The 27040-nt window shown below is 37.9% G+C and overlaps 1 protein-coding gene across 1 annotated transcript in view; it reads left to right on the forward strand.

The window, feature by feature from the left end:
• The first annotated feature begins 1410 nt into the window (after nucleotides 1-1410).
• Nucleotides 1411-27040, forward strand: part of abat (4-aminobutyrate aminotransferase) — a 29848-nt gene continuing 4218 nt past the window's right edge. The window contains exons 1-12 of the mRNA XM_081377718.1: nucleotides 1411-1716; nucleotides 10373-10528; nucleotides 11593-11690; nucleotides 13298-13327; nucleotides 14298-14415; nucleotides 21126-21175; nucleotides 23648-23728; nucleotides 24099-24191; nucleotides 24739-24801; nucleotides 24906-24969; nucleotides 25199-25347; nucleotides 26488-26625. Of these exons, the coding sequence (XP_081233844.1) occupies nucleotides 10459-10528; nucleotides 11593-11690; nucleotides 13298-13327; nucleotides 14298-14415; nucleotides 21126-21175; nucleotides 23648-23728; nucleotides 24099-24191; nucleotides 24739-24801; nucleotides 24906-24969; nucleotides 25199-25347; nucleotides 26488-26625 (954 nt within the window). The 5' untranslated portion in view covers nucleotides 1411-1716; nucleotides 10373-10458. The remainder of the gene's footprint in view (nucleotides 1717-10372; nucleotides 10529-11592; nucleotides 11691-13297; nucleotides 13328-14297; nucleotides 14416-21125; nucleotides 21176-23647; nucleotides 23729-24098; nucleotides 24192-24738; nucleotides 24802-24905; nucleotides 24970-25198; nucleotides 25348-26487; nucleotides 26626-27040) is intronic.

Below are 27040 nucleotides of genomic sequence, written 5' to 3' on the forward strand. Positions count from 1 at the left end.
TATTTAAAATGTAATAAGTAGTGTGTGTAACTATTTCAATTACTTTGTTAAAGTAATGTAACTGATTACATTGGATTACTTTTCTAAATGTCTAACGAATGTTTTCAACTGTTAAATCATTTTCAAACATTTAAACCAGGCAGGGTTAACTTAAACGTACAATACTCAGATCTACTGTCAGACTTTCAAAATCCTTCATCACTTAAATTAAGATTAATTTAAGATTAAAGCACAGACACCACAAAATCTGAATTTCCAGAAAATAAATTCATCAAACTTTTGATTAAGATTAAGATATATTGGTGGGTCTTGAGATTATACTGGTCCTGGAATGGAAAAGTTTGGGAACCCCTGAATTAGAGAGTTTTAAGGTAGCCTATCCCTTTTCTTCCGCTGCTTTTAAACTTTTATGTTTTTGTGTTTTTTATGTATTTGCAAGTTCTTTTGTAAGGAATCGGTTGAACGAATGATTCAGTAACTCTCATAACGCCACCTACTGGCATACAGAACACTGAATTAAAGGGATAGTTCACTTTGAAATTAAATTTTGGTATGTTTTAGCTTACCTCAAGGGCATCCAAGATGTAGGTGTCTTTTTTTCCACAGTAGTTTCAATTTTGATATTTTTAGGTCAAACCGTTCTTGTCTGACAGTCATATCATGCAGGTCTATGGTCACCCCTCAAAGAGCATGCACAGAGTCCAAATTAAAACAATTCCCCATCGTAAGTACACATTGATGGCCTAAGACACGAAACGAGCGGTTTGTGTGAGAAAACGAACAGTATTTATATTGTTTTTACCTCTTATAACACAGCCACGTCCAAGTGATCTGAGGGCGCGTGCGCATCCTGGTGTGTGACGTGTACGCAGACTGGTGCATAGATATATACACTAGATGTCGCCTTGGCTACGGCAGTTCATTGGAACGAATGTCTTTAATGCGACATCTAGTGTATATATCTATGCACCAGTCTGCGTACACGTCACACACCAGGATGCGCACGCGCCCTCAGATCGCTTGGACGTGGCTGTGTTATAAGAGGTAAAAACGATATAAATACTGTTCGTTTTCTCACACAAACCGCTCGTTTCGTGTCTTAGACTTAGGCCATCAATGTGTACTTACGATGGGGAATTGTTTAATTTGGACGATGGGGAATTGTTTTAATTTGGACTCTGTGCTTGTGTTTTGAGACAGTGACCATCGACCTGCATGATATGACTGTCATACAAGAACGGTTTGACCTAAAAATATCAAAATTGAAACTACTGCGGAAAAAAAGACACCTACATCTTGGATGCCCTTGAGGTAAGCTAAAACATACCAAAATTTTATTTCAAAGTGAACTATCCCTTTAAATCAGTGAACGAATCCTTTGGTGAACCGCGTCCGTGATTCAAAAGATTCGAGTCACGGAAATGAATCAAAACCTACTAGACTGGAGCTACATAATGGGAAATATGAATTGCTGACTACACAGCTGTAGCCTACTCAGTGTAAGGGAGCTGACATTTCCGGGAGCTGCAGCTCTCTCTCTCTCTCTATTGGCTGAAGTCGGCGGATCCCCCCAGCAAAACCCTCCTCTCGGGAAAAGGGCCAGACTTGTAATGATGTTTTAAAATCCGCTTGTGTTCCTCACTCCTGTCTTACTTTTTCGTCCTTCCACCAAGAACCTGCTAGATTTCATCACCCGTACAACGAATAAACATAAGGGTAAGTCTTTAAATGTCATTAAGTATCATTACAGCTGCAGCGAACTAGAGACGCTGCAGCGCTTTCGACACAGAGCATAAGCACGCGGTTTGATTTTGTAATTCATAATCATAAGTTTATCGTGAATTAGAGGTATCGCTGCAGGAACGCCTCGCTGTGCGTTGATGGTGATGCAATAGCTGTCTTGTTTTTTAACAGCCGCGTTTCTTATGAAACATTGCAGCGTTGCGAGACAGTAGACTGGTGGACTGCTGCATCGACTCGATTCTCTCCATACGTCTCTCTCTCTCTCTCTCTATCGCAGAACCGTTTGACAGGTCAGATCCAGTCGGAACCGGATACTGTTGCTTCTCCGTTCCACCAGCTGCTTTGTGACTGATTCTGACAAAAACAACATTAGCCACCTGTCATCCAAATGCACTCATGTATACCTCAACTTTTTTTTTAAATTGTTTAGTGTTTTTTTTTTTATTATTATTATTATTTTTATCCTCATTGTGAGTGTGTCCATAACCGCATGTTTGCCCTGTTTTGCAGTATTCATTTTTTCCCGAGAAACAAAATTGCATAGAATAAGTTATTCTGTAAGATTTAAACTTGCTTTCAACCACAAAAAAATATTTAATTTAAATGTGAATACATTTAAGTAAATACATTTAAAATTAATTCAAGATATATTTTCTTATGCATCTTGCTTGCATCTGTGTTAATGATGTCTAAATATGTTAATGGAAAACAGGAAAGAATACTGATTAAATAAAAAAAATATTTTTTGTATTGATGACCTGTAGTTGAACCATAATACATTAATATGGGATCTATAGAACCATTTTGTTTAGCAGAAACTAAGACTTATCAGTTTCTTTAAAACTATATTCAGTAATATTCAGTAAGATTATTTAAAGCTTTACATATTGTGTTGCAAGAAACTCCATTTTGTTCATAATCAAATATATTGACATAGTATACACTAGCTGTTGGATTTTCTTTTAAAATTGTGTTTCCAAAACATCCATGTGAAATGTTGTTTACATGTTCAGCTGCTCTTGGTGTATGCTCTGTCATTCAGTATCCAGTATCATAATCTCTCCTGCAATAATGTCTTTGCTTTGCACACTGAATAAAAAGGATGATTTATCCTACACTGTAAAAAATCTGTTTAATTTTCACAAAAAACAGCAACAACAAAACTGGTAACTGTGGTTGCAAGAATTCTGACAATTCTGGTATTACGGGATGGCATATTGGTGACTGTATATTTAATAACTCCTAGCCATATGTTTCATTAATGTTAATTTATCAGTCTACTTGAAATACCAAAATCGCATTTTTAGCATAAAAAACGGTACACTAAACACCCTAATGTACATAAAATACTGTAAAAATATGAAACAAAATGATTTACATATAATATAATCCAATGTGATGTGTCATTCAGGGAATTCTGGGAATGTACTTTTACTGTTTTTACCAAAAATTAAGGTAATTCATGTTTTTTACTTAAAAAATATTAATTTAGAGTAAAACAGCATAATGCAATGTTAAACAATACTATACTACATAGCTATACTATCGCTATACAGCTAATCAATTAACAGGTTTTTACTGTAGCCTTTTTCTGTAAAATATCACAGATTTTTACAGTGTAGATTTATAGCGCGAAGGTTGGCAGAATAGACCTGCTTAAGCATTTGATTGTGGAGCAGGTTTTCAGGAATGCTGAATGTTTTTGAAGTCCCCTTATGGATGACAGATTGATTTGTCTGTACATGTACAGTATGTGGGACTTGTTATTCATAGCATCTTCCCATCTGATGCTGAGCACTTCACATGTTTCTGTCCAATTTTGAGGATGCATTTGTTGGGATTAGCCCTGCAACACTCTCAATGTCATGCTTTGTTTTAAATGAATACGCCATGCAATTATTTTTCTCGAGGTATTGATGCCTAAAACCTGGCCTATTGCTTCTTAACCAATATTTATCCTCTTAATAGCACCACAGTTTTTCCCTACAGAGGATGATCTGTCGTCCAGACAAGAAAGACAGCCAGTTGTACAGTTGTTTTCCTCCTTGGTTCCCTTGGCAACTGTCTTGCAGTATTTGTCAGATGTTTTACCTCCTCAGTCCCACTGAATGTCCCCTTTTTCATGTACCATTCCTACAGAGACTGATTAAAGACTCTTAATGTCTATCTCAACTACATAACCTCTCAGATTTTGACTGAATATTTTTGTTAGTCATCTTTTCATTGAGCTTTCATATTCAGTATTAGTCTAGATTCTTATCTTTTTAATGAAATAGAGGGAAATCCTGTGAATATTTCTTCACCACATTCGTATGAGTGAGTGTAGCAAAGAATGACTTGTGCATGACCTAATAGACTGTTTAAATCATGCAGAGGGGAATTGGTGTAATGAAGTTTACCAATAGGCTTTAACAGGGTTAGCGATGAGTGCGCAATGAACCGTACTCATATTCTTCACTGACAGCTTTAGTGAGCTCAATGTTATCGCTAGCCAACGATCAAAGTTCATTTGCTGGTGATCAGGACTATGATGATTATATCCCAGAGTGCAAACCCAAATAATCAGTTAAAATCAGTTAATCACAATTTGTCATCTCTGAAGTTTAAAAATTAGCTTCACATATTTGTATTGAGGATGTATTCTGTATTTCTTGTTGCTCACTTCTACTGATGTTATCTTGCTCCTTTTCTGAGGGGGAGCTGCTCCCAAAAATGGTGTTACGTAACATAAGGAATAATTTGCATTTTAAAAATGGCTCCGCGTTTGGTGCGGTTTCTCATTGCTCTCGTGGAGCGCTGGCTTTAGTCCACACTCTGAGCTGAGAGGATGGGGAGCAGAGGAAGTGGCTCGGAGTTGTGTAATCCAGCACAGGCGGCTATTGTTCGCTTTGAAATGTTCCCCCAGCACAGCGCCCATGCAGAGACCCCTGATGAATATTGATTAGCTGAGAGAGAATCAGATGTCATGTGATGTGAACAAAGAGTGCTGGTTTGATTTTGATGCTGAAAATGAGCAGATAAATTACTCTGGGCCTTGTGGCATTTTGGTTTTGTTAGACCTTAATGCTGCCTTCGATATCATACGTCACAGCATATTGGGCAGATTGCATATGTGGACCGGTCTGTCTGGAACTGTGTTAAACTAGTTTAAATCTTACCTCTCAGATTGTTCCCAATTTGTCTACCTGGGTACTAACAGATCTCAGACTGTGCCTCTGTGTCATGGTGTCCCTCAGGGGTCAGTTTTGGGTCCTGTTTTATTTAGTGTTTATATGCTGCCTCTTGGGCAGATCATTCAGAAGTATGGCCTGAGCTATCACTGTTATGTGGATTACACCCAGATTTATATCAGCTCTCAGCCTGATCTCTATTCAACTTTCTGACTGTTTGTTGGAAATCAAAGCGTGGATGAAACTCAACTTTCTAAAACTAAATTGCTCCAAAACTGAAATCTTATTAATTGGCACTCCATCTAATGTCAGTAAATGTAATGTTTTTAAACTTTCAGTAAACAATACCCTAATTGTCCCCTTCTGGCCAGGTGGGTTATTTGGGCGTGATTTTTGATGCTCAGCTAACTTTTAATTCTCATTTTAAAAACATAACGAAGGTTGCTTTTTTTCCATCTGAGGAACATTGCTCGTATTAGACCCTTTCTCTCTAGGCCTGATGCAGAGAGGCTTATCCATGCCTTCATCACGTCAAGGCTTGATTATTGTAATTCTCTCTTTGCAGGTTTACCAGCAAATTCTATTAAGAGGTTGCAATATATACAAAACTCTCCTGCACGTGTTTTGACTACATCCTCACGCCATCACATTACTCCCACATTACTTCCAGTTCAGCCATAGACTGGGTAAACCCAGCCCGATCTGCCGGCAATTTGATTTTGCCCTGCAGCTCAGGCTGGAAACCTGTACATTCTTCTATCCTGCTTCCGTTACAAATTTGTGGGGACCAATCACAAACTGGCTTATCCACCTGGCGCACTATTGGCAGGTTTAATCAAATCCAATTCCTTTTAACCTCTCGACGATGCTCAATAGCTTCTTTAGTTTAGCTAACAAATCGCTCGAGTGGGTGAAAATACCACTCACTTTAATGTTTTTTTTTTTTTTTGCACAACCTGCAAAAATCGCTCGATGCCATTCTGCAAACCGCTGATCAATGCTCCAAACCAACACGTTTGTTGACACCATTTCCTGCCTGGAGTTTTTTTGTGCAAAGTACGTCACCTGGATCGTCGGTCTGATTGGTTGAAGGACTATACAATTGCGTACAGAGTCAATTGAACTATGCCTATATATATATATATATATATATATATATATATTTATTTATTTTTGTTCTGAGAGTCTGAGAAAGGCGCATTACAAATATAATTTATTATTATATATTATTATTATGTATCCACACTCCTCTTCCCATCAGCATTCCCTCATCTCTTCGCTCTCTATCAGTCAATGAAATGAAATTAGTCTCTTTCACTCGAGAAAGGAAAATCAGCTCCATCAGTCAAGTTGTTGCCCCCCAGCCGTCAAACTAGTTTAACCCATTTTGCTTGCTGCATCCTCACAGGCGCATGACAACAGGCTTGTGTAACACACATTTTCAGAACCGGTTCTATCTGGTCGATGAGCCGTCTGGTTGGGGTGCTTCTGAGAGACGGAGCGTCTGGATTTTTCTTGCTTCTGCCGCCTCAATTGCGTAAGCGTCCTATAGCACAACAGAGATGCACTTTCTGCTTCTTGTCTCCTGCGCATGAATAAAGATGCTATGGTTCTCCCCTCTGAATTGATTCCTTTGGACAAGCAAACATATAAGACTAGCTTCCTTTCAATAGAGCAGGAAGATTGATTCACAGGTTTTTAAATGTCCAGACTAGAAAGATGACAGAAACATATGCCTATGACATTTAAACTGAGCATGAACAATATTGCTTCAGAAACATGTTTATTCCAGTTAAGAACATTTTGTGCATAATAATTGCATAACGTCACCTTGCTTTTCCTTCCCTAAGCACATGCTCACTCATTATAATAGCTGAAGATATGTCGGGATTCCCTCAGGCCTCAGCTTTTCCCTTAGGCAGGACTATTCTTCCCAGATAATCTTAACGCCAGAGTGTGACTGAGTGGTGCTCGAGTTCCCTGAACCCTGTGCCTGTTGGGAAGGTTTAGCAGTACTCGAAAGTCACGCCGTTAGTCACTTGTCTCCGTCCCAAGAAACGGCTGTGATGGTTCTGCAGTGCAAAAAGATCATCTGAGGGCTGGTGAGTGTCTAAGCCATGTTGTAATTAACACCAATCAACCACGCTTTAATTAAGTGGCATGAGGGCCAACTGTCAGGACCACTGTTGTAGGACAGGATTGATGGGCATGGCTGAACCTGCTGCTCAGGAAGAGAGGAATTGTCTGTGAAGCATGATCCCAGGACTGTCACACTGCAGACTGTAAGATTTGCACCAATATGGTTGTTAATCAGTTTCTGATAAAAAAATAGATATGCAACTATTTTTAGAGACAAGCTGTTTGTAGGATGATTTCTCTGAAAATTGCGAACATTTTGGCTTTGGGGTGCTTTCTGAATATTCCTCAGTTTGTTTGAGTCAGGGTTAAACTAAAGCCATTGTGAACTAAAACTAAACTGAATAAAACAAGGAATATTAAAAACATTTCTGTTAACTGAAATAAAATAAAATATCAATATACAGTTGTGGTCAGAATTATTGGCACCCTGGTAAATATGATCAAAGATGACTGTAAAAATAAATCTGCATCTTTCATTCAAACATTCTAAAAAATCTAACTTTTCATTTAAGTAAAAGAATGGAAAATGGGGGGTAAATCACAGAGGCCGTCAGGTTTAGATTTCTTATCTGTTGGTATTTGCTAGAATCCATGTATCTGAACAAGATGTCCAGGACCTCCAGGAAAAAATAGGCCCACAACATTAACGATGCAGCGGTGTAATTAACCGTGGGCATGGGGTACTTTTTATCCCTGTTTGCTGCCAAAAAGCTCTTTTTTTCTTTGTTTCATCTGACCATAGAAACCTGTCCCTTTTGAAGTTCCAGTCGTGACTGACGACTGAATATGCTGGAGTTTTTTTGAGCGAGGAGGATTTAAAAAAAAAAAAAAAACTCTCCCAAACAGCATGTTCTGTAGGTGCTGTTTGATTTATTTTTTATTTTTTTTAGGCTTTGTGACCATTGAAATTTTCAATGCTTTAGCTATTTTCTATTTTGTGAAGCTCAACAATCTTTTGCTGCACGTCAGAACTATATTCTTTGGTTTTACTCATTGTGATGAATGATTAACCCTCTAGGGCAACGGAAAGTTTTCTTAAGCCCCCCATGTTCAGTAGCCTGGTAATACCAAACTCTGCTACTTCGCTTTGCTTTGTAGACAGAGTCTGGAATGGCATAATAGAGAAGTGTTTTCTCTCTCGCGGGGGGTCACTTGTCTGAAGTTTAAAATCATTGGTTACCCGTAAGCCAATCACATAACGTTTGGTTATGACGTGTGTTATGCGCCGGCTCAGCCGCATCTAACTTCCACTGTAAACACATGTATGATGCGAAAACAAAAACCATCGAGCGAAATACCGGAGTGAACATGGCTGTAAATGACTTTTGCAGATTTTGTGAAGTAAATCTACGCATCCACGGTACAATCAGCGTCTACGTCACGGCTCTCAGCCCGTCCTCTGTTCGTTGATTGGCCGGCTGTTTTCAGGCCGGAGGAAAACGGAAAGCTATGACACTGTACAGAAGTACAGAAGCGAAATGAAATTGAGCGGAAGTACGAAGTCTGACGTAGTCAGGATACATGTTCAGTGCATGTTTCTTTAAATGATTGCAACCAACTAGAATGGTCAAAAAAGTATCAAAGAACAGTCCAATAAGGTGTGGGAGTCACTTTCAAGCACCAGTTGAAAGCAGATACGTATTGCGTGTTCAGTCTATAGGAGCGTAGTGTATCTTTACACAGTGACATCACCAACTACTGGCCTGGCAGCATAATGCAGCGTTTTTAGTCATTTTCGTGGATCCGTGTTGAATGGACGGTGTTTTGACACCGTTGTTATCTGTATGTAAAAGAAACGCAAAGGAAAGACTTTTCCATTTTTACTACATTGTTGTTGTGTAAACATACCCTAAAACTGAAATAAAAAAAAGACAAATAAAAAACAAAAATCTAATAAAATGACAAAAGCACATAATAAAATTACTAAAAAAATAAACATGAACATGAAAACCAAATGTATAAAAATAAAAGCGAATTAAAAATATAAATAAAACTAAAAATATAATATAATAAAACAAAAATAACACTTGTTTGAGCTTTCCGACCAGGCCAATGTAGTACAATTATTATGTCCAATAGTGCAAGTTTGTGGCAGGACTAACTGTTTGTCCGACCAATGGCAAACGGTGATCTGTAAATGTGTATGGTAATATGGTAATATGTTTTTTTTTTTTTTTTACAAAATAAATAGTCTGTATAATAGTATGTTTAATGTACAGGGTGGGCTATTTATATGGATACACCGTAATAACATGGGAATGGTTGGTGATATTAAAGTCCTGTTTGTGGCACATTAGTATATGTGAGGGGGCAAACTCCTCAAGATGGGTGGTGACCATGGTGGCCATTTAGAAGTCGGCCATCTTGGATACAACTTTTGTTTTTTCAATAGGAAGAGGGCCATGTGACACATCAAACTTATTGGTAATGTCACAAGAAAAACAATGGTGTGCTTGGTTTCAACGTAACTTTATTCGTTCATGAGTTATTTACAAGTTTCTGACCACTTATAAAATGTGTTCAATGTGCTGCCCATTGTGTTGGATTGTCAATGCAACCCTGTTCTCCCACTCTTCACACACTGAATGGCCCCCAAGGTCTCCCGATCTGACCCCCTTAGACTTTTATCTTTGGGGTCATCTGAAGGCAATTGTCTATGGTGTGAAGATACGAGATGTGCAGTACCTGAAACTACGGATACTGGATGCCTGTGCTGGCATTTCTCCTGCGGTGTTGCTATCAGTGTGTGAAGAGTGGGAGAACAGGGTTGCATTGACAAACTCAGAAAGCGAAGACCAGGAGACTTGGTTGTATCTTACGCAGGATTCTTTATTGAGAACACCAGCTGTCGTTGCTGCAGTCATCAAGTCTTACTAAGGCAGTGTACACTGTAATTTATATACATTTAGAGGGCAGTGCTTAGAAATGAATACAAAGCACTTGGGTGACGACCTTAAACGAAGCATGCAAATAAAGTATACAGCTATAGGAACCCAGACTCTAGAGTGTTACCAATCCTAATCCAATCAGCATACTGTAACTATTCAAAGACTGGGACAGGGGCTCCAAGAGCCATTAAAGACAAAGGGTGAGAGTCTCAGTAATCTGACTCATTTAATTTACAATGGAGAGAACAGGACTGTCTTGTTATCGTCATAACCTTAAATGCTAAATTCAATGTACTCTACCTTAGTTTTCCATGTTATGTTATGTAAAGACATAAGATCAGCAGATCTTAAACAGATTCTTAAATTTGTAATCCCACACCTATATCGGCCTCCCACTCTCTGTAACCTATCTCTTTCATTGTTTTTCCCCAGGTGAAGTAAAAGGAAGGTGAAAGGCAGGCAGTGTGCTGTCTCTCTCTCTCTCTCGCTCTTCATCTCTGCCTTCGTGAGTACTACACATGGCTTCCTCACTCCTGACCCGCCAGCTGGCCGCCTCCCTTCAGCAAAACTTGCGTCTAGCCGCTCCAGGTAAAAAAAAAAACATGCTGAGATGGAAGACTATGATACCCTGCAGTCTTAAAAACTTGTTTAACTATAATGTTCTCAACCTACTAGTGACCATCAAAAAGAGCTGTAGCTGTCACAGAGACTTTATCAGAGTGATTAAACTCCATGCTCGGCTTAGTAAGTGAGAGGCTTCCTTTAGAATGATAATGATGTGTGGATAGATAGAGAGCCGAATGTCGAGAGGGACACAGTTCAAAGTTACTTAACCATGTAAATGAGTTACAGGGATCTGGTTCTGTCCAGCTTTGGCTGGTGAATTCTGCATGTATAGAGAAGTTGTTTGTGTCTTGTCCTTCAGTGTCTGGTCACATTGTCCCAATCCTGTCAGCGTCCTACATTAATCAGTAGCTCAGTTATGAGTTCACTTCTGTAAACTTATGTAGCCCCTCAAGTGCACATGGGTACTACTGCTCAAATATGGCTAAAAGGCATTTTGTGGCATTTATTCTTTATATGTATTTGCTGGCCACTGTTCAGATATACAACAAAAGTACAAAAGGTCTTACAGGGTTCAGTTGGTTAATTACTTTGAGATACTCAGATAAACATCTAAATTGCAATGCTAAGCATTTTTAGGAAGTTATCTTCACTGAAACTGAGGCAACCTTTCATAATTCAAGAGGAAATTAAAGGATGAATGAATGACTCTTTCCTGTTATGCAGCACTTTTTGAACTCTGTAACTTTTTATGAAAGTGAATTTCTATAATAGGGGACCAGATTTGATCATTTACACAACAGCAAGAATTAAAACAGTTTGTGCACAGCACTCGGGGATATGGAATAAATGGTAACATCCGCTCAAATTAAAATAGTAAAATTACATAAAATTAATCCCATGTTCAGCTAAATATGTGATATTCATTTTCTTCTTGTAATATGATTTATATTTTTAGAAACTGTGAATTCAAAATCTCATCCAACATATTACGTAACTATGGGAAATATGTACTGCATAGTAAGAGTGTCTGAAATTATTAAGTATGTGGTCTTATTTAAGTTTTTATTCTGTTTTTGTTGTATTAGGATCCAGATATGTCAGCAAAACTGCAACAAAAACTGTTTCAGAGTTTGAATATGACACCCCATCCATGAAGACCGCTGTGCCAGGTCCAAAGTCCCAGGTTCAGTCTCAGCATTTTTACTTTTTTACCATAAGATTTATCACCAGATTGTTTTGTGATATGTCTCTGCAGGAAATATAAGATTTTTTTAGAGAGAATTTAAGAATATATATATATATATATATATATATATATATATATATATATATATATATATATATATATATATATATATATATATTGGACACACATTATTTCTCTTATGATTTTAATGCTTGAATAATTGAATAATATATATATATGATATGTGTGTGTGTGTGTAGGCCTGTCGCGATAGTCAATAAATCAATTAATCGCGCGATAAAAAAAAATGAGCTCGATAATTTTTCCGGCCGCGATAATTCCATTTGCATGCTTGTTTGTTTTCCTCGTCTCTCTCTCTCTCTACCAAATAGACTGGATGACCACTCTCGGTTCCTTAGCGTATAGGAGGAGTGAACCCTCTTGTCAGTTGCATGGTCTTTGTGTGGGGAGGCGGCGCCGCGGCGCCTGTCAGTCACATGGTCTTTGTATGGGAAAGCGCCGGCGGGACTGCTTGCGGCGACTGCCGGGAGAGAGAAAAGACGCTAGTTGTGAGTTGGAGGAAAAAAAAGAGAAAAAGATGGAATTGGTTTCAAAGCCAAACGTGACAGCGAGCCCGATCTCATGAAAATGCGTATCTATACCACGAATGTTATTTCTCGTGCCATTTATACGCCAAAAATAGTTTTTGCGTGCATATGATACGCACTTTATGGCGTGTAATACGCACGCACTCCTCACCCCTAATCCTAACCAAGTATTTTCAGTGCGTAGCATATACACACAATAAAGCACGTCTCCGTCTTCCCGACAGTAAATTACACAATCACTCGGGCGTTTGTTTAGACGACAAAGTAACAGGAGGACAGTGCAAAATGCTGTGGTATCCTTTTGAGGCTTTTTTTTTATTTGTTTACAAAGGTCCTAACCGGCAGTTTTGCCTGTTATGGAATGTATCACTATTTATGTCTGAGCCTAATGTTTAATATTTTTTGAAGTGCAATTTTGTTTACATCCATTTTATTTATTGTTTTTGGTATTTATTCAAGTGAATTTTTTTGTTAACAGACACTGAGAGTCCATTGCTTTTATTGTTTTTGGTTGTTTTGTTAATTTTTTGTGGATATTTAAAATGTTTTTCCGTTTTCAATGTTTAATATTCTTAAGAAATAAAAGTTTATAGATCTTTGAAAAGGTGTACCTGCATTATTATGCCATTATCATTATATTAGATGAAAATGGTCTCGAACAACAATATTATCGTTTATCGCAATAATTTCTTGGACAATTTATCGTCCAGCAAAATTTGTTATCGTGACAGGCCTATGTGTGTGTGTGTGTGTGTGTGTATATATATATATATATATATATATATATATATATATATATATATATATATATATATATATATATATATATATATATATATATAATAACTATATAACTGTATAACTAACAAATTAAGCATTACAATCATAAGAAAAATAATGTGTGTCCAATATTTGTATGATTAAAGCTGATAGAAATATATTTTGATAACTCTGCAGAGCAGAATGACTAATAGATTAATTTCTCTCATTCAACAGGAGCTGATGAGACAACTCGGAGAGATTCAGGTGAGACAAACTTTGGTGTTTGCTCAGTTTATACACACATGACTGTACCTTAAACTTGCGTTATGCAATTAGATAGAAGTCTTCCATACTCTGTACATGGAGATATTTGAAAACCATGGTCAATCAAATGAGGTGCAGTTCTCTTAGTTTGTACTTAGATAATGATTTAATTATATGAGTCACTTTTTCAGACAGTGCCATTCAAAACAAAACGATATGATTAACAGCAGTAAAGCTAAAGTATGACTGCCCTAGATCAGCAATGTCACTTCTGATGTGACGTCCAGCCATATTTCAGCCTGTCTGGATGTCTTCAGCGTATTGAGTGATGAATGTATTTCAGGCAGTAATTTATCTGCTGTCTGGTCCAGCTTCTTGAGAGCAGTCACAGTCATCTTTTGACCTCTTAGATAGATGTGAGCTGACAGGCTTCGATGAAGCTAATATCACAGATTCGCTTCGCCGCAGCTCCTGTGCGTGTCTGTTGGCCGCTGTCTGTCTCCCGTGCACAATAAGCAGACATAAGAAGAGTCATAGCATCAGACGTGCTAAAAATAGATGCTGCATCAGGTTCAAAGCCGCGGAGACGGAAAAGCCAATTTCAGTAGATAAAGCACCGTTGCTCACAATTTTGTGGTAATGAGTCACGGTCTGAAACTTGACATCTGCTTTTTCAGTTGTACAGTACATGTGAATTCATTAAAGGGAATATATTTTAGACTTTTGTAGCATTTATTTTTTCCTGATGTTCACTTTTTATATTTCTATTTTACAAATTCTTGTGCCAATAAACATTTAGTTGTACAATCACCACTTATACATGTGGTGCATCAGCTTGCGGGTTTCTTATTAGCCATTCACTGACATGAAGCTGAAGCTCTGCCAAGAAAAAGAAAAAAATTAGGTGTACAGATGAATCACAATTCACTTTAATAGCAACATTCAACTCTACTTCTCTCTTGGTTTGCAGAATGTTGGAGCGATTCATTTCTTTTGCAACTATGAGGAGAGCAGGGGGAACTACCTGGTGGACGTGGACGGTAACCGAATGCTGGACGTGTACACACAAATCTCCTCCATCCCCATTGGTGAGCTCTGTCAGTAAGCTGGTCTCTGTTACAACACATTCATTGCTCTGCAGACCACTGACACATCTACTGTAAGACAGGAAATAAGACAACTTTGAATTAAAGTCCACATGAAATCAAAATTGACCATATTAACTTTGTTTGCCTAAATTGATCGTTTTGTGGTGAACAATTCATCCATGCAAGTCAATCCACACAAAAAAATGTTTGGGCTTCGTAATCTTTAATCAAAATCTGAAAATGCCCCTCCCCTCTGCATTGGAGGACCTTCCCTGATGACGTAGGTTTGAGGACTTGGGTTGGGAAACGCTTAACCACTCCCCTCAAACCGATAGTCTGTTATGAGCAGAGATGGAGAGGAGGAGCGCTAGAGTAAAACCCTGCCCTCTGTTCAATATTCCGTTTCACTGGGAAATACGTCACAACACTGGAGAAAAGTCGTTTGCAACTTCCGGTTCACGCGGACTTTAAAGTCGGCATGAAAGGGAAGTTGTGTGACGTATATCCAAGTGAAACAGCTTCTCGAACAAGAAAAAATGTAGGACTGGTCAGGATTTTTTCCAGTGGTAATTGATTGGATGGTTGTGGTTTGTTGCTGTGATGTCATGTGAGTGACAGGTCATGTGAGGTCCCGCCCTCGTGCCAGTGTCATCAGAGAAGAGAAGATACTTTGATTAGAGTTTATGAGGGCACATGAATTTAAAAAAAAGAATGATGTGCAGTGCACAGATAAATCACATATAATAAAATAAAATACTGCAATATTTCTTAAGAATTATCTAGAGATTATCTTAATTCTAATTCTAATTATCTTAGAATTAATTAGTCGGCTATTTAAATTTAATTAAAATGAATCTCATAGATGTATTTTGAGATTAAATATTTTCTTTGATTGTAATTAAACACTAGCAGCAATATTTTTATCTAATATTTATATATTGTATTTTTTTTTTTTTTCATTTTATTTCAATTAATGAAAATTTTAATAGTTTTAGTTAACAATAACAACACTGCACTAGAGTTGGAAAGGATCTTACAATCCAACATACAGTGCTGTGGCCACTGTGTTGTTCTTGCTCAGTAAATGTGAGAGGCGTCCTGTGGCTTTGCCTGAGGCGACTGTTGGTGCGGATGATTAAATGTGAGCGACAGGAACTCAGGACTTCCTTTGAGGTTTGCCTGTACAGATACGACAGACTGACCTGAGAGGCAGAAAGAGCACCTTTCCTCTGTCTGCATCTCATTCGTTTGGTCCGTTAGCTTACTTGCATTTAATCAGCCTCAACAAATTGAGTGAAGCTACTGTCTCTCGCTCTCAGATGTGCCTTCAGGCGGTGACTCCGATTTAATGAGCTTTGATTTCCCTTGCACTTGCTTCTCCTGTTTCATTTGAACAGAAGTGTTTTATGGGATATTGTTGTTACATCAGTGTACAACCCCCACTCACCCAAAACATTCACAATGACAGACACATGCATACACAAGGGCAACACACACCACAATCCACTAGTTTTCTTACTTAATGTGTTGCACACCTGTATCCTGTGTTTAAGCAACAGCGAGGCTTTATTCACCCTGCGGCCTGTTCTTTACATGTGTCAGAAAAGCACATGTCTTCATCTAAAGCTTTCTGTGATCCTGGATCAGCCGCTGGACAGATTCAACCATCAGTCAGCAAAATAGATAACTCTACCTCTTTGATGTTTTTTTTTTTTTTTTTAATGAGCTTGAGCATCCCCTTTTTCATAATTCATTTGATCAAGATATCAAAACATCTGTTGCTGTAAATAACAGAAACAGTGGGTGGAGTGTTGTATAGTAGTCTGTACTGGCTTGTCTAGAGTTCATGAGGTACATTCTTGTTTTGCAGTACATTCTGTACTCTGTAATGGTTTTAGAAGTAAATGTGCTTGTGGTGTAACGAAGTATTTCTATGAAAAAAGACTTTCAGAAATGTGCTCTGGTCAAGCTCAGGCAATCAAACATTATTAATTCTGACTCGATTATTTACACTATGGCAAGACAGTCAAGACACATCTCAGCACGATGGAAATAAGAAAAAAAAGTTCATTGCATCAGTGCAAGTTCTTTTTGAGTGTGTATTTTTATAGGCATTTTGGAAGTTTTGATGATATAATACTTCAGTAAGAGTCCAGTAAATGTATCTAACTTGACATAATTAAATATAATAGAACAATGCACAATAAATGTATACAAAGTGTAGACAAATGTTTGGAAAAAAAATCAGAAGTCCAGTAGAACTCAACTATAAAGAACAATAATAAAAGTAAAAGTATTTTGAGTTGTTTGTTAAACACCATACTAAATACAAAAATATAAATAGCTGTTTGAACTTTTTTTTTTTTTTTCAGGCCAATGTGCACGCGTAAATTTTAACTGGTTAATAGAAATCAAGCTAATGTGAATTTTAAAAATCTAAAAAATTCGGGATAAGTTGCTTAGAATTATCCTTTGAAGTGCCCACAATAACAATACCACTCTTTACCGCAATATACCATATTACCGAATACTGACACATGTCTGTTTGTGATTATAATAAAGGAAACTAATATGATTTAATCTTTGAGAATTGTAATTGTAAAAAATTTTATCCAAAAAATATGATGGAGACATGAAAATGTACTGTATTACAGGAATGACCCATGTGGTAACAGCTGGTGTTTTCACATAAAGGCAGCCACTTGCATGGACAAATGCTTGTTTCAGTTGACTTCACAGGACTGAAAGAGCCAGATGCAGCGTTTAGAACAGAATGAACTCCTCAGCAATCATACTGAGGTCAAACTAGTACTGTTTCTACTCCTAGTGAGCTGTAGGCATGCAGTTTTAAAAGCTAGTCATCTTGATTAAGCTGCTGTGGTAGATTTTCCTTTATGCACCTGACTTAAGTTAAAGGGGCGTCTCCACTTCGACACCTACAAATTTATACTCTACTAGGCATCACCTCATCAACACCTGCTTCTAGTCGGACGATGCCTCGTCCCTTTTTAACACTATCACTTGGGAATAAGATCTCGTGTTCCACTAAACACAATCACTCAGGAATGGAAGTAAGATCTCTAGTGTCTAGCCTGTCACACAGCATTAATCAGACGGACCTCCAGACAATGCCTTCGAATGTGCTTTAATCACGGCCGGGAAGACCTTGTATCAATCACGGAGAATCCCCTCGACAAAATGAGTACCACATTTGTTAGAGAATAGGAGTGTGGCAAAGGTGACATGATTCATTCTCCAATATGATTGGAGATATATATGATAACTAGGTAAAAGCAAATTTGTATTCCTAAATACTTCAGATTGTTGCTAGGGTTATGAGGTTATTTTTTTTTATATAGACGATATATATATATATATATATATATATATATATATATATATATATATATATATATATATATATATATATATATATATATACAGTATATACACAGTGGGGAGAACAAGTATTTGATACACTGCCGATTTTGCAGGTTTTCCTACTTACAAAGCATGTAGAGGTCTGTAATTTTTATCATAGGTACTCTTCAACTGTGAGTGATGGAATCTAAAACAAAAATCCAGAAAATCACATTGTATGATTTTTAAATAATTAATTTGCATTGTATTGCATGACATAAGTATTTGATCACCTACCAACCAGTAAGAATTCAATTATTAGAAAATGGAAGAAGTTCAAGATGACGGTCAATCTCCCTCGGTCTTGGGCACCATGTAAGCTCTCACCTCGTGGGGCATCAATGATCATGAGGAAGGTGAGGGATCAGCCCAGAACTACACAGTAGGACCTGGTCAATGACCTGAAGAGAGCTGGCACCACAGTCTCAAAGAAAACCATTAATAACACACTACGCCGTCATGGATTAAAATCCTGCAGCACACACAAGGTACCCCTGCTCAAGCCAGCGCATGTCCAGGCCCGTCTGAAGTTTGCCAATGACCATCTGGATGATCCAGAGGAGGAATGGGAGAAGGTCATGTGGTCTGATGAGACAAAAATAAAGCTTTTTGGTCTAAACTCCACTCGCCGTGTTGGGAGGAAGAAGAAGGATGAGACCCCAGGAACACCATCCCAACTGTGAAGCATGGAGGTGGAAACATCATGCTTTGGGGATGCTTTTCTGCGAAGGGGACAGGACGACTGCACCGTATTGAGGGGAGGATGGATGGGGCTATGTATCGCGAGATCTTGGCCAACAACCTCCTTCCCTCAGTAAGAGCATTGAAGATGGGTCGAGGCTGGGTCTTCCAGCATTACAACGACCCGAAACATACAGCCAGGGCAACTAAGGAGTAGCTCCGTAAGAAGCATCTCAAGGTCCTGGAGTTGCCTAGCCAGTCTCCAGACCTGAACCCAATAGAAAATCTTTGGAGGGAGCTGAAAGTCCGTATTGCCCAGTGACAGCCCCGAAACCTGAATGATCTGGAGAAGGTCTGTATGGAGGAGTGGGCCAAAATCCCTGCTGCAGTGTGTGCAAACCTGGTCAAGAACTACAAGAAACGTATTATCTCTGTAATTGCAAATACAGGTTTCTGTACCAAATATTAAGTTCTGCTTTTCTGATATATCAAATACTTATGTCATGCAATAAAATGCAAATTAATTACTTAAAAATCATACAATGTGATTTTCTGGATTTTTGTTTTAGATTCCGTCACTCACAGTTGAAGAGTACCTATGATAAAAATGACAGACATGCTTTGTAAGTGGGAAAACCTGCAAAATCGGCAGTGTATCAAATACTTGTTCTCCCCACTGTGTATATATATATATTATAATACAACTCTCAGTAGTATCAGAGAGTTGTTCTCAATTGTAGCTTCACTATGTGCAAGAGCTCTCTGCTGGTGAATTGCTATGCACAATTTTATGTAATGTCAGCTTTGAAAAAACAAAGGAAACACACTGAAAATGGTTTGTGCTTAAATTTAGGGCATGGCACATGTTCATGGGCATGTCTTGTTCTGCAGACATAACAGATCAGTTCTTCCCTTTTTTTTTGGATCAGCCCTAACGGCTAAATTTGAAGTTGCTACAAATGACAGTGAATTTACAGGCTCTCTCTACCATAACTGATTTTTTATTCAAGAAACGAATGAAATTACAGTAAATTCTGTTACTTTATTATTATTAATCTGTTAATTAAGATTGATTAATCTCAATAAATTGTCTCTACCTCTACATACAGTTTGTCTCATCAAGGTGCACAGAGTCAGACACCTCAAAAAGTCACTTATACCAAATAAATGTCATTATGCAAAAATATTAGGGCTGACTTCTAATAGTCGAGGATTCGACGATTCGATTCGGAGAGGTCTGATTCGACTATGAACCTCATAGTCGAATACATGGGCGTCAGTTTGGTTTGAAATGTGCTGGGGACAGAGACGCATTCGCATTTTCAGAAGGGCTGGGTAAAATTTTTTTTTTTTCGCTTTCGCGCAGGTCATGTTTTGAAACACGATGTCCTGTAGCTTACTAATGTAAATAAATAAAAATGTATTCAAAAATCTGCTTCACATTTTCAGCAGGGCTGCGGAGCGGCTGTGGGTTGACTCCACACGGTTCTCATGGGCTTTATAACATAGATATCATATATAAACGCGTTTATATATGATATCTATGCTTTATAAGTCCTAATGTGAAAAAAGCTTTACGTGGTTTAATGTAGCCTACCTAAACAACGATCACCAAATTTCCCTCTCATATTGCTCCTCATAACCACTGAAAATGGTCAAAAAATCGAACCCAGAGTCCAATTATTATGGACGTTATCTGATATTAAGCGTTTCTGCTTCACATTTTCAGCAGGGCAGCGGAGCGCTGTGAGTTGACTCCACACGGTTCTCATGGGCGTGAAAAAGCTTTACGTGGTTTAATGTACCTAAACAATGATCACCAAATTTCTCTCTCATATTGCTCCTCATGTTTATGAAATGTTATGATATATGTGTGATGTTTTGTTCATCTGGCTTTAAATGAATAAAAGGTAGGCTATTTGTTACCATGTTTTTCTTTTAGTTTTTTTTAGCTCTTTTATTTGAAATGGCAAAAATCTAGCTGCTATCAAAAAAAAAAAAAAAAAAAGGTCGACTATCAGTCTATCAGTCGACTACGGCAAAATCTAACGAATCAGATTCGACTATGAAAATCCTTAGTCGAAAACAGCCCTAAAAAATATTAAACCATTGTTTAAGTTACTTCTCAAAAATTTCACAAAATTATGTGTGTTAGTTTGTAAATCACAGACAGTAGATGTGCTGTTCAAAATAAAGACATTTGAACATTTTCTTGAAGGGAATCGACTTCTACAAATGACTTAGGGACCCAGAAAAGCTCTAGCATGATTTTCCACTTGGCTTGATATTTTTGTGTATTGCAATGACATTCATACATATTTGATTGTGGCTTAAGTGTTCTAATGTTTTTGGGTGCTTTGTGTAAGAGTAGTAGTATCAGAGAGTTGTTCTCACTGCAGCTGTAGTCATAGAGAGTGACTATATCAATTATCCACCTCAACTCACTAGCGTGCAAATACATTTTGTTGCCTTCAGCTACAATTGTGACAAAATGTGACCATTCAATTCAATTGCTGTTTGTTTTGGTGTGTTTTCACTGTCTCTAATCTTCAGATATCGCACTGCATGTATAATGAATAGATTGACCAGTGTTTTTGTTTCTTTTCTAGGTTACAATCATCCAGCCTTAATGAAAGTGATGACCAATCCAAATAATGTGGTGAGTCCTGATCAGACTATGAAGAGTGTGTGTGTGTCTGTGTGCATGGGGGTGCACATATGTGTGCGAGTGTGTGTCTTTATAGATAGATTACGGCAAATCTAATTTTCATTGTACAGTCAAACAGTGCAGCATGAGTAGCCTGACGACGTCAGACTTCGTACTTCCGCTCAATTTCAGTTCGCTTCTGTACTCAGTCTGAGATAGCGACCTATCTCCCAGTTTTCCTCCGGCCTCAAAACAGCCGGCCAATCAACGAACAGAGGGTGGGCTGAGAGCCGTGACGTAGACGCTGATTGTACCGTGGATGCGTAGATTTACTTCACATAATCTGCAAAAGTCATTTACAGCCATGTTCACTCCGGTATTTCGCTCGATGGTTTTGGTTTCGCATCATGCATGTGTTTACAGTGGAAGTTAGATGCGGCTGAGCATGCGCATAACACACGCCATAACCAAACGTTATGTGATTGGCTTACGGGTAACCAATGATTTTAAGCTTCAGACAAGCGCCGAGAAAGAAAAAGCTTTTCAATTTTGCCCTTCCAGACTCTGTCTACGAAGCAAAGCGAAGTAGCAGAGTTTACCAGGCTACAGCATGAGTGGAACGAGATGAGAATTTTAAAGGTGTGATGCACAGAGCTGCTTTTCAGTAGCACTGCTTCACTTAAGTTTTCCTTTAAAAACAAAATTAATGTCTTTTTATAATTCACTTTTTAGCAGATATACTACTGTTATTAGGTTTGGGGTCTGTAAGATTTTTGTAATGGTTTGAAAGAAGTCTCATGTTAACCAAGGCTGCATTATTTGATAAAAATTTGAGTACAGTAAACAGTAATATAGTGAAACTTAATTAAAGTTATTTAAAATAACTGATTTTGATTTGAAATGATGTTTTATTAACAAGGTTCGGGAGGAACGCGTTCTAATGATCAAACAATCAAGTCATTCCAACCAGCTGTCAGCAATCAGTAATCAACAGGTCCACTCAATCAGCATGATTTAAGTAAGGAATAATTGACGACAGGCCGTTGAATTATTAGAAAAATAATGCACACCCGAGGTGGTAATGCGGTCACGACGCGAAGCGGAGTAATAATGCTCGGTGTGCATTATTTTTCTAATAATTCAACGGCCTGAAGTCAATTATTCCGCTTATACTACAGTTACCACACCTCGAAACATTGTTCAGATTATGTATTTCAATACGTTTGTAAAGCTTTTGTCATTAAAACGCTCTTGTATGTAGGACTAATTTCTTACGCATCTAAACCAATGCCTCCGTTGCTAATTCCAAAACGTCATTTTAGAGTAAGTAACGGAGGTTTGAGCCTCTGATAGCAGATTAATGCTGGAGACACACCATAGATATATAGGGACACACGACTAGCTGACACATTCTCTGACTGTTCATCGCAGCATATTTTAAACACCGACTTAGACTGGACGCGCTGAACACGCGTTTGGGCATGATCAGTCATCAAATTACATTCATAACCGGCCTTAAAGTGTGTCCCCAGTTATTAATGCAGTTATTAGAGAGAGAGATGTTGCAATAATGAGACAGAAAAGCATGTGCGTCAACATCATTATTTATTTATTAATTCAATTCCTTTTAATTAATTCGAATTCATTCTTTTTTTCTATTATTGACAGATGACAGACTGGCCAAATAAATGAAACACAAAGCCCTTTTAACAAGTAGCCCTATCAATAATTATTTATTTGTTATATTATCTGCAATAATAATCCGTGCTGCAGGATTATCCATTTTTTCAGCCTATATTCAGTTTAATTTTCTATTGATTATAGATAGGATACTTTATTTATTCACATTAAACTGCATGTTTCCATTGATTGTGAAGCTAGACATTGAAAATTCCAGATCAAGCACATGCGGCTAAATGTTTTTTTCTTGTTATGAATTGTATCCTACTTTCCGTTATTACCGTTAACTACGCGAAGTGATATGGAACTGTAATGCGGTCAAGACCTGCCTGGAACTACTTTAGCCGTGCGTTTCCCTGAAAATAATGCACACCTTAGAACGTTCGTCAACCAATCAGATTCAAGCATTCAATGGCCCTGTAGTATAAAGGCCTATAAATACACACAGTCGACTCACCCATATTCCTCCACAGTTTTCAGCTTCCCTCCACCACCCCATCTCCTCACACTTGCCTGGTTATCTTCATAACCAAGAGATACAGGGGGAGTACTCTGGGTTCGGCGCTCGGAGCCCTCCCCCCGGACAGCACGCCAAATACCCATAACTATTTATTCTCTGATCATTTGTAAGTGTGAACTCGTGAATATTTCAAATGTGATTTATTCCTGTAATGGTGTAACTGAATTTTCATTGTCAATTTGCTACAATTCACAAGTGTCCACAAGTTTTATACACTTATGAATAGTAGTGTAATAACACTTAAAATTTACTTTTTCAAATTCTGTGTGGATTTTTGTTTTCAGAGTGCATTTGTCAACCGGCCGGCACTTGGTATTCTGCCACCTGAGAACTTTCCAGACAAACTGGTCGAGAGCCTGCTGACGGTGAGTATTGTTGGATTTGAAGAAACACGAGTGAAGGATTTCTTGAAAGATGTATGTTTCCACAAACTTGCAATAACAAAAGCTAATAACAGCATATGTCTCAGAAATTATTGCTGACAATGCTCACAAGTAGAGAGTAAGGACTATGTTTTGCGCAAGGTTTAGACCTTTCACTTGAAGAACAGATTGTTTTCTGGCAGTTGTAAAAAAGCCCTTTGGGATTTTCTTAATCTTGATAACGTCCTTTGCAGATATCACTATGAACCTAATAAATGATTGCGCTCTTTTTCACATTGGCCGGAAGTGGCTTGCTGTTTATTGTAGAGGTGCCAGTGCGGAGTGCTGTGAATGACTCTTTCTTCAACATCAGATTGCCCCCAGCGGAATGACGCGAGTACAAACCATGGCCTGTGGTTCCTGCTCCAATGAGAATGCCTTCAAGAGCATGTTTATCTGGTACAGAGTGAGTGGACTTTCCTCAGTTTGCTCCTGCTCGACTCACACAAACTGCAAATTTTGCTTTATATAGGTGTGATATCGGTTGTATTTTGGCAATAAAAATACCAAGACTGAAACTGTTGGAGGAATAATAATAAGCATTATGATTTTTGATATCATTGGTAATATTGCTTGCAAAAGTATAACAGAAGCTTGAAAGCTTAAATCTGTTAGAAATACTGATTTAATTCAGATTACTTTATATTAGGGCTGTCAAACGATACAGGTGAGGGAATCATAAGAAAATATGATGTAACTACACAAAAAAAAACATTCCTGACTGTTATGTAAACTCCATATTAACTGGGCTCATAAAATGGAATCTTGGACAGTGCTTATGTTCATTATATGGAAATAAAATTATCAATTGAAATATATACAGGTATATACAGGTATTCATGTATGCATCATGTACTGTATGTACCTACGTACATATGTTGGCAGCCCTACTCTATACACATGAACAGCTCTTAAATCATCTGTTATCTAATACTTTTTTAAATGGTTTCTAGAATAAGGAGAGAGGAGACACCAACCCATCTGCGGAGGAAATCGGCTCTTGCATGATCAACCAGGTTAGAGAATAGACACTGTGAAAGACACACATTATGCACATGACTGTGGCTCCTGAAATCGTAATGTTCTTTTTACACACACTATTCTCTTTCCTCTCTCTCAGAGTCCTGGATGCCCAGATTTGAGCATCTTGTCTTTTATGGGAGCTTTCCATGGGAGAACTCTGGGTAAGTGCTTGAAAATTGTCCGTTGATTTATAAGAACATAATTGAAAGATGTGTCTGATTCAGTTTAGTACACTTCAGGGATTTGACCTGGCCTGCATGTATTTGCCTTACATTTGTTTGCCTTTGCATCTATTTGTATCATATGACTTCATTTGACCAACAAAGATGCCTGGCTATTTTGTTTTAACTGGGACATCCATCCCCTAATGTGTGTGGTGTTGGATTACAGGTTGCCTGGCCACAACACATTCCAAAGCCATTCACAAGTTGGATATACCGGCCTTTGACTGGCCTATCGCACCCTTCCCTAAGCTCCAGTACCCTTTGGAGGAGTTTGCACGGGAGAACGCCCAGGAAGAGGCCCGCTGCCTGGAGGAGGTCTGAGATCTCTCCTTTATGTGTTCACAGAAAAAAAAATTCACGATAATTAAAAGAATATTTTGGGCTCAGTACAAGTAATGCTCAATCAACAGCATTTGTGAGTTTCCCACCTTTTCTTAAAAAAAAGCCAAAATATATGTTAGGTACACCAATCCATACATTTTAAAATACTCGCTATTTCAATAGGATCACCACAAGACATAAACAACAATGTTAACATGATTTTAATGTTGTGTAAAGTTATATCCCATTTTACAGGTTTGTCAGCATGAAAACAGATCACTGTGAACCCTAAACCCTTTAGTTGTTCAGCAAAATTCCGTGGGTGATTTTCAGTCATTTCAATAGGAATATATACGCGATTGGGAATTTTGCGCAAGGCAAAGCATTTCTCCAAAGCAGATATCCAAGTTTTTCACGCAGAATCGCCTTGTTGACCAACAGAAAGCCAATAGTGTAGTAATGCACAATGCACCGCTCACAAAGAGGTCTCTTTCAACCAAGCATCTGTTTGTCAATACGGTGAAAAACTTGAACCCGATGCGAAATCTGCGAGGTGAAATGTTTCGCCCTTGCTAGAATTCCTGATTAAATGGATTCCAATTGAAAATATTGGATTTCACACACTAACATTTCACAGAGCAATGGTAAATGTGATGATTTAAGTAATGTAAGTGATTTTATAAAATTATAAGCTTCACATTTCTGCTTTTAAATCCTTCAAGAATGGGCCCCATTTTCTTCTATTGTTATTGTCTGACCATTACCGTGCTTTTTGCGTTTCTTTAAGAAAATGAGGGACGAGTCAAAACATATATATGTTTATATATATATATATATATATATATATATATATATATATATATATATATATAATTTTTTTTTTTTTTTTTAATCAACATGATGCTTAATGCTTTCAACTAAACTTGTACTGAACCAGGAATATTACAGAAATACATAATTTGTCAACTATCTGACACTAGATATCCAGTAGGAATATCTTGCATACAATTTTGGAGTGCAGCATAGTTTACTAAAAACAGACGGTAATCGTTGTCTTACAATGCACAGATTGTAGATAAGTAAGGTAAAGGTAAGTAAAGCATTGAATAAGTTTGAAACTTTTCTGTGTGTCAGGTTGAGGATCTCATCATGAAGTGGAGGCAGAAGGGCAAACCAGTTGCTGGCATTGTTATCGAGCCCATCCAGGCAGAGGGGGGGGACAACCACGCTTCGCCTGACTTCTTCATCAAATTGCGAAATATTGCACGCAAGGTGAAACGTTTTTTCCAAGCCAACTGTTCTAAAATGCTTAGTTTTCCTCCATAGTCATCCTTTCTTATTGGATCTGTGCTTTGAAGTCGTTTCAGATAGACACTCCAGTTATAAATTGCTAAAATGAGACTCTTTGAACACTAATAAAAAAAGACACTCTCGAAGTTCTTTTTATCTGCTCTAAATTGAGTCCTTATGAACGAGATAAGGCAGGACACAAAAGGGAATGATTTAATAAGGCTGATTTTATGCAGAGAAAAGAAAAGAGGCCCTTTAAGTAATTGTGATGAAGTCCACGCTCTCCCTGAAAAACTCGGGAAGTGTTCTCTTCAAATGAAGCGTAGCAAAGCGCAACGGCTGTGTCCAGTGGGTGTTGCATGCGGTTTTATGCTGGCTGACAAGATGGGTTTTGACA

Source organism: Scardinius erythrophthalmus (genome assembly GCF_964197995.2).
Source record: "Scardinius erythrophthalmus genome assembly, chromosome: 1".
Classification (NCBI taxonomy): Eukaryota; Metazoa; Chordata; class Actinopteri; order Cypriniformes; family Leuciscidae; genus Scardinius; species Scardinius erythrophthalmus.